The following is an 18,375-nucleotide window of genomic DNA, read 5'->3' on the forward strand; positions in this document are numbered from 1 at the left end:
ATTTTTTGGCAGATTCTAAAATTAGAGCATAAGAAATTTTTAGTGATGTATCATTTGTCATATTTGGACATCAAACATGGGATATAGAGGGGGGGGGGTCAAATTGACCCCCCCCCGCGTTTCTTGGTTTTCAAGTACCCCAGCAGGGATAGGGTTAAGTTCGACATTTCTTTTTATTTATGATCTGATTTACCAAGTTGTTTGTTTTGTATTAAAAATCATAATTACACTTCAAATAACCTGATAAAGGGGTAAACATACGTTTAATTAATTTAAGAACATGATTTAATTAAATTGGGAACAGTTTTTGCCTCAAAATCTTAAGGAGGGGGGGGGGGCGAAGGTCCCCCCCTTGGAGCCGTCCTGGATATCCTTTGTAGTTCATCCTGTATTATCCTCGGATACTCATCTCGCATTTTAAATGTCGTCTTACAGATTAACAAATTTTTGTTTACAATCGAAAATCAGTGAGTGTTATCCTCGACTTTGAGCAGACAAATTTAACAACATATAACAACACACACATATAACACAGAAATACAGTGATAACCAGAAAACTCTGAAATGGGAAAACGACATTTATGACTCAATTTACTTCTTTAATAGTTCAATAATCATTGGGCACAACCGTTAAGCAGTGAAAGCACACCATTTTCACTTAAAATGAGTTATTTAATAAGTGTTCAGTACAACTATTTGCTTTGTAACTACATCAAATGCACTAAAGTATTGCTATACAGTCGTATTGTGGTTATTACTGTAGGAAAAAGGTTTAAAATCGATAAACTAAATATTATGTTATAATAAACTATATAATAACTATAAAAATATTAAAAATGTTAAAATTCATATACCTTAGGAAATCTTTCAAAAATGATCAATGATAAAATGGGTTCATGGAATATTATTAGAACACTTTTAATAGAATTAACTTCAACAAAAATCTGTTCAAACTGTACAATCTACATCTTATATTTCATACACAGGGTGTCCCACGAAAAATGACAGTTGGTGAATAGTTTGAAATGTCTTCTTCCATATTTTTTTAAGTTGTCTGATAGTAAAGAGACTAATAAAAAATAGTATATGACAGTCGTATTATAGCAAAATTGATTTGAAAGTAAAATATATTTTAGTAGACTTTTTATCTAAATAAACTACACAAAAAGTCTTAAATATCTAATACATTATATGGAAGAAGGCATTTCAAACTATTCACCAACTGTCATGTTTCGTGGGACACCCTGTATATAAAGTATAAGATGTAGATTGGGGAGACATTTATACATGAGTTTTACGTTTCAAGATTAGATATTACGCAGTGTTAAAATCAATGAAGAAGATTAAATTCTTTGATAATAAAGTAAATAAAAGTCTCTATTTATTCTTTATTTTAGATCAAACATCACTATCTTAATCAATTAAAACTTATGAACAGTAATATAACGTTTATTTTATACATTACTTAAACGTATCATTCATTCACATTCTTACATTTTAAATATGCGACACAATATATAAATTATTACAGTATGTATATATTAAAGGATTTATTGTTTACAAAGATGGTCATCTCCTGGTAGTGGCTCCCACCCACATGAGTCAGTCATGGGGTCAAAAAACCATGAATCACAGGTGTACTGCTCTAAGTGGCACATGCCAGAGTCATCAAAGATACATTTGTAATACTTGTGACAATCCCCAGGGTATGCTGTTAAATCTCCGTTCTCCTTGCACCCAACTTCATCACAATCATGTTCGGTTGGTGTAGTTGTAGGAGTAGGGAGAGCTGTCGATAGAGTTGGAATGGTTGCATTACCATTGGTTGGGTCGCAGAGGGGAGCTTGTGGAGCACATGCAGCATTCTCACCAGCAGTTCCCAATATTTCGTTCTCTTCTAGACCTTTGCCAAATGTCAGAGCATTTGCGATTGCTTTGGTGATGGTGTACTTTTCTTTTCCCCATAATCCCATGAAGTTGTCAGTGTCAATTTCCCAAACAAAAGCTCCTTTTAGCTTGTGATGGTTTGCATATCTTGCTTTTAGGTCAACTGATATTTCATCGTCATAGGAAACCCAGAACTGGCCTTGATATGCGTAGGGTGACATATAACATCCATCTGTGAAAAAGTTCCAGTTCTCAATTCCAGGCTTCATATCTTGATAGTTGGCATCCTCAATTGTGTCATTGTAGAAGAACTGAAGAACTTCATAATAGTTGAGCCATCCCTCTTGCCTGGAAAATGTCATGTTTGGAGATCCTGAAGCCGGGCAGTAAATTCCATTGTCATCATTGTTCTTCAGTACAAATCCTTTGGCTTCAGTGTGAATACCAAGGGATAGCTTTTCAGATGGAACTCCCTTGTTGAGATAGTACTGGACAGTTGCATGAATGTTAAACTCATAGTGAGGATGGCCTTGGAACCCTTCTTCCCATCTTCCGTAAAGAGGAGCGTCTATTCCAGTAAACTTATCCCAGGCGCCACCATAATCATAATTCATTATGTTAATCCAGTCAACATACTGATGTACCTTTTCTATCTCATAAGCATTATTTGCCTTGTAAGGATCTGGAGCAGCAGCAAATGTTATGAGTAACCCATCCTTGTCAAATGCTTCTCTCATTTCTTTCATTAGAGAGGTAAAATGGTACTTGTCATTTGGATCTGTGGGTACCTCAGGCAACATGTCGTATGCAGGATATTCCCAATCCAAATCAAGACCGTCAAATCCAAAATGTTTGAGGAAATGAACAGCACTTCTGATAAACATCAGTCTTGTTCCTTCTGTCTGAGCCATTTGAGAAAAGATCCACCCACCAGCAGTCCATCCTCCAACAGAGAAAAGAACTTTCAAATTTGGGTTCTTTTCTTTCAAGGCAATTGTTCTTCTCATTCCGTTGTGATGACAGTATTCAAGTCCGCTGTCGGTTGTACAACCAGGAGGCCACTGAACTCCATCTCTTTCCTGGATGCAGTTAGGAATTGACATATCTCCACCATCAATCTCCATACTCATGTCAAACCATGGATCCCAACTACACACCTCATAGGTGTCATTTAAAACATTACCAAACCCGTAGTAGATTACATCGCAGAGACTAACATCAATGTCCTCTGGCCAGAACTCTCCCATCCCCGGTCTTGTATATGCCCATACTCCATAATAGCATCCAAGATGCTTGGCCTCTGCCTGACCAGCAAGCCCTAAAGACAATATGTATCAGTCCTTCAGCGTCAAAAAAGAGAGAAGGAGCCACAAATTATCGAGAGTTATTAGTTACTAAAAGAAAAACGCACATTTTCTATTAAAACTGATTAGATAAGTTAGTACTTTTTTTAATCTGTTCATAAACTGTGAATTAAATTAACAAAGTAGATATAATAAGATATAATTAATAACTGAACGCTTAGTTAAGTAAATGAGTTGAAACTGAAAGGTTCTTTCTATTGGTTGTTGAAAGCTAATCTGTTAACATTTTAAACCATGATGGTTCCCTAGCCATATTTTGATTTAATGAGATGGTTTTAGATTTACAATACAAAGAACAGTTGTTCTATATATAAAGCTTATGAAAGGCATACAATTTCGTTTACATACTATGGATATACATTATACAAACGGGGTTAATCACTCAGGATGGGACTGTAAAATCTCTGAACATATGGAGCTTGATTTTTGGTTTCCGTTTTCCATTTTTTTATTGAAATGGTTTACTAAATGATAAAGCACAGAAATGAACCAGATGAAGTCTGCAAGAAACCCTGAATGTAAGAAAAGAGACTTAACAATTTTTGGCCAGAAAAAGTTTTGATTATTATTTCTGGAAATTATTCTGGTTTTTAAAATTAAGCGTTCCATTAGAAATTCTGTGAACGCAAAAGTGTAAGATCTCTCCTTGAACTTTCTTCTTCTTTAAACTTCTATAAAAAAAATTATATTTTACCTAAGGCAAGAATTGCCAAGGGAAGTAACATGGCTCCGGCCTGACTGATAAGAAAAAAACAGACTGAAATATTTTATTCCAATTTATAATCTCTAATGTTTAGGTGTTTTAAATTTTCAAATTTAACAATTTAACAATAGCAAACTTTTTTTCTCATCCTGGTAATTTTTATAATGCTCAGGCAAATAAAAGGGATCAAAAAAGCATAAAAACCTTTTTAAACTGCCAATATATAACCTAACAGGAAGAATGCTTATCTAGCTTTCTATTGACGTGAATCCTGGGTAAACAAGTTAACAAAGAAATGTTAAGAAGGACAAATTAAATTACTAAAATATTTTATCAGTTTATGTAAAAATATAAATTGAAAAACAATTTGAGAAATTTACTGCTTTGTATTAGAATAATACTTATACTTTGCTTGTCTGTTTGTATCCAATAAACATCAAAACGGCTGAACCGATTGGACCCACAATTTTTGAGGCAACTCATATGACCCCAGGGAGAAGGTTTCCGGATGCTTAGAATTAAAAAAAAATTTCTACAATTCTAATCGCAATCATGACAATTTTATTCTCTGATTCTTGTGGTTACTCTGAAACAAGGTACTAATGCAAGGAAAGTTATTTCAGAGGTGTACGCATTTTTTGTACTATGAAATATTCTGGTCATGCAAATTTTCAAAATTATTAAAATTTTAACCTCCTCGGATACCAGACGAACACTTTTCTTCATCATCATCTATTCTTGTTTACAAATTCCGCCCAGAGAGAAAGCTGGTTTCAATATGAACGCAGAGTATACGCGACCGCAATTAACTTTCCTTGCATTAGTACCTTGCTCTGAAAGGTCAACAAAAATTTTGAATTAAAAAGAAATAACTCAAAAAAGGAGGGGGGGGGGGTATTATTGCTAGCTCGCGTCTTTAATCTTGCTTTATCTTAAATTGAAACCGATTCCTTGAAATCTATTCATATTCGAATATACATTATTCAGCCTGATTCAACATTTTCCATATTCGAATATACATTAAACAGCCTGATTCAACATTTTCCATATTCGAATATACATTATACAGCCTGATTCAACATTTTCCATATTCGAATATACATTATACAGCCTGATTCAACATTTTCCATATTTGAATATACATTATTACAGCCTGATTCAAAATTTTCCATATTCGAATATACATTATACAGCCTGATTCAAAATTTTCCATATTAGAATATACATTATACAGCCTGATTCAACATTTTCCATATTTGAATATACATTATACAGCCTGATTCAACATTTTCCATATTTGAATATACATTATTCAGCCTGATTCAACATTTTCCATATTTGAATATACATTATTACAGCCTGATTCAACATTTTCCATATTCGAATATACATTATACAGCCTGATTCAAAATTTTCCATATTAGAATATACATTATACAGCCTGATTCAACATTTTCCATATTACAATATACATTTTACAGTCTGATTCAACATTTTCCATATTTGAAAAAACATAGTATCCATTCATCTCATAGTGCCTTCAACAATGTATCAATTGGGAAACATTTGTAATCGTTAATTCTCATCTTAAATGGGTAGCTCTGTAGGCGAAGTGAAACTTACAGGAACTATGATTGTATTTTCTAGTAACTCTCCATTAAGAGAGTGGCATGGCCGCATGTCCGATTTACAACGGTCGCTAAAAGCTTTGTCTAGTCAAGTATGTAACCAATGCCTTACTCCAATAGTTCTTTAAGTTTATATCAATCCAGGTACAACTCTCGCAGAATTCTTAAGTATGTATCAAACCATAAACAACTCTCGCAGTATTCTTAAGTATGTATCAATCCAGATACAACTCTCTCTGCACACACCTCTCCCCCTTTAGTAAAAGTAAATTAAACCTATATGAAGCATAAATCTGACCGCGTCAACCTTGTTGCGTCGGATAGTCCTGTTGATTGTCTTCTTTATCAACCCAATGTTGGTGCTCTATGTATTCTTAAGTATGTATCAATCCAGATACAGCTCTCTCTGTATTATTAAGTATGTATCAATCCAGATATAACTTTCTTAGTATTCTTAATTATGTATCAATTCAGATACAACTATCTCTCTATTCATCCAGATACAGCTTTCTCTGTATTCTTAAGTATGTATTAATCCAGATACAACTCTCTATGTATTCTTAAGTATGTATCAATCCAGATACAACTCTCTATGTATTCTTAAGTATGTATGAATCCAGATACAGCTCTCTCTGTATTCTTGAGCTAGATAAGAAAATTTTAGTTTCAAACAAAGACTCAATTCCTATTAGAACTAATGCACATTTTATATAGACTCATAATTTCAAATTCATATTCCGAAGTCACATTTACTACCATATCATGCATTAAATATAATCCTGTATTTAAACTATTTATATCAATATCTAAGTTTATTACATTAGACTTCCATTATATAAATCCTGGTTTAGGAGGGAGGGGGCAAAGGGTGGGGGGGGGGGTGATTATTATTCACCCTTCAATAGGATTCACTTTTGGACTTAAGGCTCTTTTAAAAATCTTCCAAAAACATTTGACTTTAAATACAAAAAAAATGCAAATTATTTTCTCTAATCTAAAATATGCGAAAATATATTACAATTTCGCCGAAAAATCCTTAAATCCAGAAAAAAATTATTTGACTAGAAAACTAGAAATATTTTTATTTCGAACAAAACAAAAATATGTTGGCTTCGTGAGGCCTGGCGAAAGCTTAAAGTCGGCCCGGGTCTAATTTCTTAAATCAATTATTTTAGAAGACTGTGGTTTATTTCAACTCCCTATTTGTTTACGACAGGAGCAGTTTTCCTTCTAAATCTGCTTTTTCCTCCTCTATCTTAAATTCAAGGTTATTCATAAACTTTTAACGTTTCAATACCAGATTCTGGTTAAAGGGATTGTAAACCCGATTCTGGTTTAAGGGATTGTAAACCAGACCTTGGTTAAAGGGATTGTAAACCAGACCCTGGTTAAGGGGATTGTAAACCAGACCCTGGTTAAGGGGATTGGTTGGCTGGTTGGCACTCATGAACGATAAGTTGATTTGCTCAGCTTTGATCAAAATAAAAAAATAAGGCATTATGTGTTTTTAGAAATATGTGACATTCCCTTCAATATAAAACAGAATATTAATCATACTTTCATCTTGTCGTCAGACTGCAGACATTTTCCGACACTTGCTCAATAACAAATTGGAATTCTATCGAATAAAGGATTTTGAAACCAATATTGTTTTCTCGGAGGTTAAGGAAAATCACGAAACCTAGCTTTTAAAATTTTAAACCACGGGTTCTGCTTTAGTTCTGCTGAGTCATGGGTAAAATTGAAAGTACAAAAGTTTACACCGTCAGGTTCTAAAAATATTGGAATTTGAAAATTAGATTCTGAGGCGGTTGCCATAAAAATGACCAGCATTGAAAAAAAACCAAGACTGTATTTTTAATCCTTTTCTTATTTTCTAAAATTTGAACACCCTCCCTTTGAACCGACCGTATTAAGTTGCTGACTCAAATCTTGTGAATTTTGAATTAGAATTGAATCAAATATGGATTTTAATATTTCTGAACGGGGGGCCCATCAAATATATATCAATCTTGGTTGGTTCTTTTTTTAATTCATGGGAAAAATTTGGCATAAACTGTCAGAAAAACAAATGTTTTCAAAGGAATTGAGTCTTTGCCACAAACTCGGATTTTTAAAACCCAATTTCTTTAAAACCAAATGTCGTAGACCGTAGATATTTCAAATTATGAATTCTGGTGGATCAAATAATGTAAGTTTGAAATATGAAAGGTATGCATCATCTGGTTGTTGAGATACAGGTATTATAAAATTGGGATTTGTGGCAAAAACTCAATTCCTTTGTTTACACATTTGCTTTTTTACACTATGCAAAATTTTGACTTTTACAGAAAATAGACTGAAACTGAAACTGAAACTGAAATTGAAACTGAAACTTAAACTGAAACTGAAACTGAAACAGAATCTGAAACCGAATCTGAATCTGAAACTGAAACTGAAACTGAAACTGAAACTGAAACTGAAACTGAAACTGAAACTGAAACTGAAACTGAAACTGAAACTGAAACTGAAACTGAAACTGAAACGACCCAAATACGAAAATGTTGTAAAACTTGTTTTTTACACCTTATTCTTTTTTTTTTGGATAAAAATATTGTAAAGTTTATTAAAACAAACTTTTATTTAAAACAGTTTTGAAATCTTGGAAGTTTTAATAAAAGTTTTGAAAAAAAATCAAAACGATTAACATCATGAGATAGATCTTCTTGGGTAAAACCTAATTCACCTTTAGCTATCTATAATATATATACTTTGCTTGGGTGTCTGTTTGTATGTTTGTTTGTATCCATTAACGTAAAAACAGCTGAACCGATCGGCCCACATTTTTTGTGGAACTTCGCGCGACCCCAGGAAGTGTATATGGATGATCGAATTTTCAAAAATTTGCCTCTAACAAAATTCAATTTTTGAACATTTTGAAAATCCACGAAATTTTTTATGAAATCCGCGAAATTTTTTGTTTTGTTTTGTTTTACAATGTTTATACAAAGAGAACATGTTCACAATTGAAATAGAAGATTGGCGTGATTCGCTCTAAAAGCCTAGTTAATTTAAAATGGTTAATCATGGGACAAAAGTAAAAAAGTATAATATATTGTAGCGTATGTGTATAAAGTGGGGGTGGGGGTCGATCTAATTAACGAACTTTTACAGAAATTTTAATTTTTCAATCTAAAAACAAACTTCTTTTCGATTTTTACGTGAATATTTATAGGTTATAACAAACCCTTGAGGGTAAATGGAAACAGATTTATAAGTATGTGTCAATCATTTTTCATCTTTAAATCTTACAGCAATAAACAATACTTGCTTGGGAACTCAGATTTGTATGAATTTTCACTATACAAGTCAGCGCACTCAACTTAGAATTCTAAATCCAAGCTATGAAAATTCTCGAGTTCCCCCAATCAAAATTTGAGACGAATCAGTCAAGGGATTCATGAGTTATGATCGGACATAAAAACAGAGATTACTACTTTGTTTGTTTGTTTGGATGTCCATGAACCTCTAGACCAATTTGCCCAACATTTTTGTTTGGGAACTCAGTCAAAGCTGGGTTCCCAAGACAGTGCGTGCTGCTTTTATATATATATAGATTCTATTTTTGTGAGAGGAATTTACTCATATCATTTCCTATTTTTCTAGAGTTTCTCAAAAAATAAATCTTTATGTTGTTAACAAAACAGCAAAGCCCTCCTTTTAAAAACTGTGTTGCATTGAATAAAAATTCAAGTAATAATTTGTTTCCAAATATTTTTCACAGAACATTTTTTACATGGAAATTAAATATTTTTTTTGTTACTCCTGTAAACATGATAAATTTAAAATATGAAATGGCTGCCTTAGTCTCTAGATTTCAAAGATTGATTGAACCTCCATGAACTAGAAAAGTTTAGTGAAAGGTTTATTTTTTATACTGTTTGAATTGATAATAAAAAAGAAAAGCATCACGCAATATTTCTACTTCAGCTCAGAGTAAATACTTAGTAAATTGAAAAAAAAAGACTATTTCCAAACTTTATTGACTTAAAGGGAGTATACACTACTTTGTACAGAGGGATTTTCAACAAACTTGATTTTCCTAGGCTTTTCCGGTGTCGTGCATTAGTTGCCTTCATTGCAATGTATCCGGCTATGCATTAGAATCTCCTAAGTATAGCCAGATTTAATGGCTAAAGTTTTGGCCTATAATGATGTAATTTTAAACTAAAAAATGTCGTTGCTATCCAAGCTAATTATCGAGTAGTTCAAAGAAATTATTGGGTAGTGTTTTTGTTTCACGCGCCTTTATACGGATTTAAATCGACTTTCCGTTTCCGTCAAACTTCAATCAAACTCGATCCTCCAAACCGACCTCAACCTTTCGGATAATCATTAAGTCAGAAAACATTTATGTCAGTTTCCTCTAGGTAGGATGAGCGGGTACCGAAATATCTGTAATTATTAGCCAAAGTTGAAAATATGATTTGGGTTGTCTTTTAGGTTACAAAGATATACAATTAGTGTATGAGGCAATTTTTCAATTTTTGTAGAGTCATCATTGTACAATGTACAATGTACATCAAATACTTTGCTTGTCTATTTTAACCGATGAACGTACAAACGACTGAACCGATCGGGCCCAAATAGTGTGTGGGAACTCACATGATCCGGGGAAGGTTTTTGGATGCTCAAAATTTCAAAAAATTGTAAATCCGCAAAATTAAAAGTTAAATTAGAAGATTGGCTTGTAGCGCCCTGGAAGCCTAGTAATATAATAAGATTGTAGTAGTAGGAGCCATCCAACATCTTCTTTATTATTGCATATCTCCAGAGGAATATCGTATATGCTTCATATAATACAATTATATATACATTCTCAACTATACCATTAAATTATGTCTGTACTCTACTTTTCACAAATTAAGTTCTACTTTCTTTTTGCCAAAAAAACCTCTTAACTGAAAAACCTACTGAAAACGGGGTTTTAAAATGTACATTGATTTGAAATTTTTTTTATAATTCCTTTTATTTTTCTATTCTTTTCTTGGTATCCAGATACCATGGTCTCTTTGTTGCTTCTCTCGGCCCTTTATCAGGGTCTGGTGTATCTCAAGGTTCTACAGTCTACACATCCCACACCGGACTAACCAGAGTGGCATTCGGTTTATTCTATTTGAAATCAATCGTGTTTTGGTCTATAATTCTTAAAACTTACGGATTTGCTTGCTCTTTTCTTTTTCATTCAAAATGCATATGCCGACAAAAAAGTATTTCTGAAAAAATGCAAAAAAAATGTTTAATGGGTCAAATTGTGATCGAAAGTCGCAGCTTTCTGGAATATTAATAGAACCGTTAAATCCACGGGATCCTCTCCTGTTTCCATATCTATAAGATTGTGTTTGTATCCTATATCATGGTTTATGTGTTGGGTTACCCACAAAGGATCAGACTGTAATGCGGACTTGACTCTCATATAATATGATGATACAAAGGTTAAAGTATTTTGCGCTTCATACAATCTTTTAATTGAAATTGATGAATGTAAAAAGAAAGAAACAAGTTTCAAGTTGCAGAGAATCGTGAATATGAGGAAATTGACAGTGTAAATTCTATCCAGTCGTCTCTGAAGTCTCATCCTCATGGGTAACCATGTATCAGATGCAGGAAGATCTAAGAACCAGGATCAGGGTTAAGATCAAGGTTAGGATCTGGGATAGAGAGTTAGGAAGGATCGGAACCAAGGACCCGGAGAAATTTTTCTCTTCGAACCCTTGAGAGAGACTCTTCCCGTGGGTTCTCCTTCTGTTCAGTTTCAGATCCTCCGCTCTGTAGCTAGGATTCATAGTTTAATCATTATTCTAATCCGTCCTTACTCCGCAGCTAGTATTTATAGTTTAATCATCATTCTAATCCGTCCTTACTCCGTAGCTAATATTCATAGTTTAATCATCATTCTAAACCGTTCCTACTCCGTAGCTAGTATTCATAATTTAATCATCATTCTAATCCGTCCCTGCTCTGTAAAACATCATTCTAATCCGTCCTTACTCCGTAGCTAGTATTCTTAGTTTAATCATCATTATAATCCGTCCTTACTCCGTAGCTAGTATTCATAATTTAATCATCATTCTAAACCATCCCTGGTCCGTAGCTAGGATTTATAATTTAATCATCATTCTAATCCGTCCTTACTCCGTAGCTAGTATTCATAATTTAATCATCATTCTAAACCATCCCTGCTCCGTAGCTAGTATTCATAGTTTAATCATCATTATAATCCGTCCTTACTTCGTAGCTATGTATTCATAATTTAATCATCATTTTAATCCGTCCCTGCTCCGTGGCTAGGATTCATAATTTAATCATCATTCTAATCCGTCTCGTCGATCAAACCTTTACTTTAGATTTCCTATATATCTTTGATCACGAAATATTTACGTATCTATCAACATATATATCAGCCAAACTTGATGATAAAGTTTAAAAAACAAAAAGGAATTCCAGTAACCAAGGATGTTATATGGAAAACAGTTAAGCAATTATATTTGAAGAGAATAAAAAGTTTGCGGATAATTTATTCACTTTTTGTGCATTTTAAATTTATCCCATTATTTAGCCCATTATATATAAATATATATTTTAAGGTTGCTTTTGTGAACATTTGCACCAATACCATTCATCCTGAAATTTTTATCATTCCATCCCGGAAATGTTTATTTTGGTATTTACATTTCTATCTTCCATTCTTTTGTAATTTAACACCACCCCCCACTCTTCCTTTCTAGTTTTCACTTTTTTATCGTCAGTTTTCCCTCTTATCTGAATATTTTATATTTAAAAATTCATTCGAAAGGCGGGGAGGGTGGGGGGAGTGGGTCAAAGGAATTAAGTCTTTGTTTCGAACTCTGTTTTCTAATCCCTATATATTTGCAACTCAATGTCGCAGACCTTATCTGTTTCAAACTCTGAATTCTGTCAGATCAGATTATCTAAGTTTAAACTATCAAAGGTTTACACCATCAGGCTGCAAAGATATTGTAATTAGAATATACTCGAGTTTGTTTCAGAGACTGAATTCCTTTGACCAGCTCACGCTGCCCTACATAACAAATATTCACCCATTTCCTTGATGTATATCAGGTCATAGGATTAAGTTAAGATTGATTTTTTTATTCATTATTACCACTTTCTGGTTTTTATATTATATGTAGACTCTGTCCGAATTTAATGAATTTAAGCCGCGTCACAAATCCCCCAAAAACAGTTTCAATTGAACGCCCGGCTTAAATATTGAAAAATTGAATACAATTTTAAGTGAAACCAACGATATTTGAGCCCCGGATTTAATCTAAGCCGCGGCGGCTCAAACTCTTTAAATTCGGCCTCTGCAAATATATTAACCGTTTGAAATTGAAGCACATGGCCTGTTTAGTGTTTAGTTCCACTTTTATCCTTAAACATTTGATATATCTTATTCGGAAAGAACAAAATCATGACACTAATAGCAATTATAAAAAGTTCAAAATTATCGATACAAAGATTTAAGTTTTAAGTTATTGCCGCACACGCTGATTTTTATCTTTGCTTGCTGCAACCCGATATCCTACTTCAAACTATGAATTCTATCAGATCAAATATATATATATATATATATATCTATATATATAATTTGCTTGTCTGGGTGTCTGTTTGTTTGATTGTTTGTTCGTATCAAAACGGCTGAACCGATCGGGCCTAGCTTTTGTGTGAAACCTCACATGACCACAGGGAAGGTTTATGAATGATACAAATTTCAAAAGTTAGTCCCCAACAAAACTCGATTTTCATTGTATTTGAAAATCCGTGAACTTATTTTTTGGTTTTGTTTTACAATGTACTCAAAGAGAAAATGTTCACAAATGAAATAGAAAATGAGCGCGAAGAGCTCTGAAAGCCTAGTTTCCTGAATTTGAAATCAGACTTACAATTAGAAATTAAAAATATAGGGATTAGAAATTTTGAGTTTGTGTCAAAAACTCAAATCCTTTCTGTAACAATGAAAGTTAAAACATGTTTAAAAATGAAATGTAGAAACCTATATAAAATATTCCGTTTGACCTTAACTGAAGATAAATGCAAAAAAAAATAACAATTATTATTGTATCGTTAATTTTTTTTGACGATAAAGATATTGCAAAGTTTGATGAGTGAAAATTTAAATAGAATATACAGTTTCAGAATCTTTTTTAATTTTTATTCATTTTCTTAAAACAAAGCAAAACGATAAACAATTACTATTTTCAGACATGAAAACTCTTTTTATATTCTTTATGCACACAATTTCCTGTAACCTTAAGAAAAAAGAAGGTATAACGTTTTTATCCAATAAACGGCTAAATACACATTGTAGTGCAGAGCCTCTTTACATTTACAGACCTTAATTTTGATCCTAAATTAATATATCTTTACATCTACATCACACACAGTACACGTATTTGTATTTTCATGGTTTCAGGTCACTAACCCCAAAAACCAGTTTTCTTCGTTTAATAAGGAACTGGAAGAAGAACAAAACTGCTAGATTTGAATTAAACTAAATCAACTTTGATTTAGTTCGAAAATATTTTTAGGCAATATTTTCGCTAAAATAAGGGTACGTCGATTTCTGGGCCAATCGATGCAGCTGGGAAAACCCAAGTTTGAGAACAAGCTGACGTATTATGTAGTATTATTATGTTATTATAAGGACTTTAGCAAATGTCAAAGAGAAAATAATTTGTAAAATGAAAACTGTAGTTTATCTCTTCTTGTCTCATAAGGAGTTTTAATTCTTTCTTTAGAACGTTTCTTTATTCTCTCAATTCCTTCTTTTCTCTGGTCCTTTGAACCCCGGGACTAGGGTTTAAGACTCATAGAGACCCATATAAGCTCATAGAGGCTCATATAGGCCCACAGAGGCCCAGAGAGGCTCATAGAGTCCCTCTAATCTAGACTTAATGTCAAATCTGTGCCAAACTAATGGTACAGCATTGTTACCTCATAGCTCCTCTGGTTTTCAATTATATTTATTATTTTTAATTATATTTATTATTTTTAATTATATTTATGATTTTAAAAGCATGCAAGATTTGAGGTTAACGTCAAATTTACTTTATCTGTAAGTTTTACAAAATTAGCATTTTTCATGACTTTTATAGCATTTCAGAAGCAATAATAAAGATATATATAACCTTAGTATTGCTATTAGTATAACAAGAAAGCAACATACAACCTTAGTATTGCTATTAGAATAAAAATAAAGCTATATATAACCTTAGTATTGCTATTAGTATAACAATAAAGCTATATATAAAATTATTATTGCTATTAGTTTAACAATAAAGCTATATATAAACTTAGTATTGCTATTAGTATACTAATAAAGCTATTCATAACCAATTAGTATTGCTATTAGTATGACAATAAAGCTATATATAACCTTAGTATTGCTATTAGTATGACAATAAAGATATATATAACCTTAGTATTGCTATTAGTATAATAATAAAGCTATAAACCTTAGTATTACTATTAATATCTGCACAATAAAGCTATAAACTATATTGTGTTTTTGATATCACAATAAAGCTATGAACTTAGTATTACTATTAATATAACAATAAAGCTATACGCTTAGTATTGCTATTAGTATAAAAATTAAGTTATGACCTCAGTGTTGCTATTAATATAACAATAAAGCTATAAACTTAGTATTGCTGTTTCCATAGCATTAAAGTTATAAACCTTTGTATATGTATCTATGTAAATATATATATGTATACATATATGAGCGAAAGCTTTATTATATAGATAGTTAAGTAGAAAAGCACCTTATAATTTCTTATCTCTGACAAATATTGAAAATTAATCCAAGATGTCGTGCAACCGAGAAAACTCTATGGACTGTGGAGTGAATGAGAAATAAAACTGTATTTAGAAAATATTATATTTTGACAGGAAGAGGTATTTTTACTTTATATATTCACAAATCCGGCCTCTTTCATTATTCAACATTTCCCCTCTTACACTACAAATCCTCAGAAATAAAATACCAAAAAGTCAAATATTCGGAAATATATATATAAATACATACATATAACCAGCCCCTTATAAGGAAATAACGTTCTATACACCTTTATATGTACCGTACACATATAATATATGTACCGTACACATTTATTATATGTACCATACACATATATTATATGCACCGTACACATATATTATATGTACCGTACACATTTATTATATGTACCGTACACATATATTATATGTACCGTACACATATATTATATGTACCGTACACATATATTTTAAGTACCGTATACATATATTATATGTACCGTACACATATATTATATGTAACATACACAAATATTATAAAGAAATAAAAACACTTCTATCGCAATCAATTCTTCGAAATATCGAATAAACGAAAAAATTCGAATTTTCAAATGTTTTGTTAGACTTTGAGAATGGATAAATGTTCTTTAATCATATTATGTCACTATGGTTTCAGTAGAAGTAAATATTACCATTTACTGACAGCGCCGATTTAAGGATTCATATCTCTAATTGGATAATGAGATAGATAGAAAGATAGATGTTACCGCCATACAATTTCTATTGGTTCAGAATAGACAACAAACACATGACTGAACCCTGATTTGATCAGGCGCTAATGGCGTGAAATCGAAGCTAACGGAGTTACCAGGTCATAAAGTTGAAACAGTAATGTTGCATGAATCTGACCTTATCCTTATGTGTAGTTTGCAATGTGAATGCGCTGTCTCGAAAAATGAAATTAACTAAAATTTGGTTTAGAGTCATAAAATAGATTTTAAAAAAGGTCTTAAATTTTTGTATTATGATGTTATCAATTTTAAAATGCAATTTTGCCGTTTGAATGATATTGTTTGAATGATATTGTTTGAATGATATTGTTTGAATGATATTGTTTGAATGATATTGTTTGATTGCTATTGTTTGAATGATATTGTTTGAATGGTATTGTTTGAATGATATTGTTTGAATGCTATCGTTTGAATGATATCGTTTGAATGATATCGTTTGAATGATATTGTTTGAATGATATCGTTTGAATGATATCGTTTGAATGCTAAAGTTTGAATGATATTGTTTGAATGCTATCGTTTGAATTTGATACAAGGCTTACAGATAGCTTCGCGCCCATCTTCTATTTCAATTATGAACAATTTCTCTTAGTATACATTGTAAAACAAAAACAAACAAAAAAGTTCGCGGATTTAAAAAAAAATATCGTGGATTTTCAAAATTTAATGCCAATCGAATTTTGTTGGAGGCTAATTTTTGAAATTTTGATCATTCCTAAACCTTCCCTGGGGTCATGTAAGGTCCCACACAAAATTTTGGATACAAATAAACCAACCAACAGACAGACACGGAAAGTATATTTATAGTTATATATATATTAATAAGCTCTTTTCTTAAAACTATTAATTTTCAATCATGAAATCAAACCTATGGTACAAAGAATCGATGCTGTTTCAACTTTAATTATGTAACATTTTTGTTTCTGAAATGTTATTGCCATCAATTGATAAGCTAATGTATATATATATAAAATTTACCTCACTTGCTCACCAAACAGATACTTTCTATTTACATCTTATCTTTATCTATGTCTATGTTAAAATTGACTATTTGGGTAAATAGATATTTAACTCCTCTGTTTGTATCTTTTTTTACAATATACTAAAACGGTTAGATTAAAAATTTGGTTTAAAAAAAGTTAAATTAAAATTTGTTCTAACCCGAAAAATTTGGAAATCGTTATAATTGTTATTGTTACAAGAACGCAGAAAAATTATCTAAGGTAAAAAAAACTTCTGCCCTAAATTCCTACTTTTGGATGATTGCATTTCTATAGAAAAAAAAGATGTGGGGGTAATCATAATAGATCTAATCCTAGTTGGTTTAGAATTTAATTAGGAATATTCTAAAATTAGAATTATTTTCAACCTCGTTAACGACATAATTCATTTTAATCATCATTTACTTAATTCAATGTAATTTCAATCTAATTAAATAAGTCTGATGATTTTCATCAAATAATTAAATTATCCTGAAAATGTCATCACAAAGGTTACTTTTTTTTCTAGAAATCCAATAATAATTAAATTTTTTTCTAGATTATAATTTTTTTTATTTCCATTCTTTAAACCTGGTTTGAAATATAAATTTTAAACTTTCCCATTTATGTTTCAAAAAGAAAAAGTGAACTGAAAGTAGGTTAAGTAAGTAGAGGGTATAATACCAATAAACAAATATCGTTTTTCAGCCTATTCAACATTCAACAGTAAATTAGACATGCGAAAGCAATATTGGAGACAGGTCACAGAAAAATAAATAATTAGAAAACATTGGATATTCAAACCATGACTTATTTAGAAGTTAAAATGTAATTTTTTTGAGGAAGAAAAACATTAATTATTATTTATCATCTTTTTCTTTTTATTTCTGAATCTAAAATATCTTTGCAATTTGATGGTGTCATCCTTTAACATTTAAAAATTTGGCGATTTGATATAGTAAAATATACAGTTTGAAATTTTACAAATCTACAGTAGATTGCAAAGATTAAACAAAAAACACTTTATCTATGTTCTACAATTTTTTAAAGCATTCTTTTAAGGGATAAAAAACTTTAATCCATGTTACCCTTGACTTAACTTACTTTACTTTACTTACTTTACTTGCTTAAACATTTAAACTTTAATTAAAACTTAAACTTGATTTTTCAAAAAAAGGT

At 31.5% G+C, this 18,375-nt stretch overlaps 1 protein-coding gene across 1 annotated transcript; it reads right to left on the bottom strand.

Moving 5' to 3' along the window:
- Positions 1-1,433: 1,433 nt before the first annotated feature.
- On the bottom strand, positions 1,434-4,052 carry LOC111700957 (chitinase-3-like protein 1). The gene is made up of 2 exons (XM_023472044.1): positions 3,946-4,052; positions 1,434-3,205 (listed from the first exon to the last, which is right to left on the bottom strand). The coding sequence occupies exons 1-2, from the start codon at positions 3,974-3,976 to the stop codon at positions 1,551-1,553; spliced, it is 1,686 nt and encodes a 561-aa protein (XP_023327812.1). The 5' UTR covers positions 3,977-4,052; the 3' UTR covers positions 1,434-1,550.
- Between the last annotated feature and the right edge of the window lie 14,323 nt (positions 4,053-18,375).

This window comes from Eurytemora carolleeae, unplaced genomic scaffold, assembly GCF_000591075.1.
Source record: "Eurytemora carolleeae unplaced genomic scaffold, Eaff_2.0 scaffold292, whole genome shotgun sequence".
In the NCBI taxonomy this organism is placed as follows: domain Eukaryota; kingdom Metazoa; phylum Arthropoda; class Copepoda; order Calanoida; family Temoridae; genus Eurytemora; species Eurytemora carolleeae.

Bases quoted from the DNA above. Each gene is read 5' to 3' on its own strand.
- LOC111700957 (XM_023472044.1), bottom strand. From the start codon at position 3,976: ATGTTACTTCCCTTGGCAATTCTTGCCTTAG. The intron at 3,206-3,945 runs GTAAAATATAAT...TATTGTCTTTAG, and splicing joins CTTGGCAATTCTTGCCTTAG to GGCTTGCTGGTCAGGCAGAG.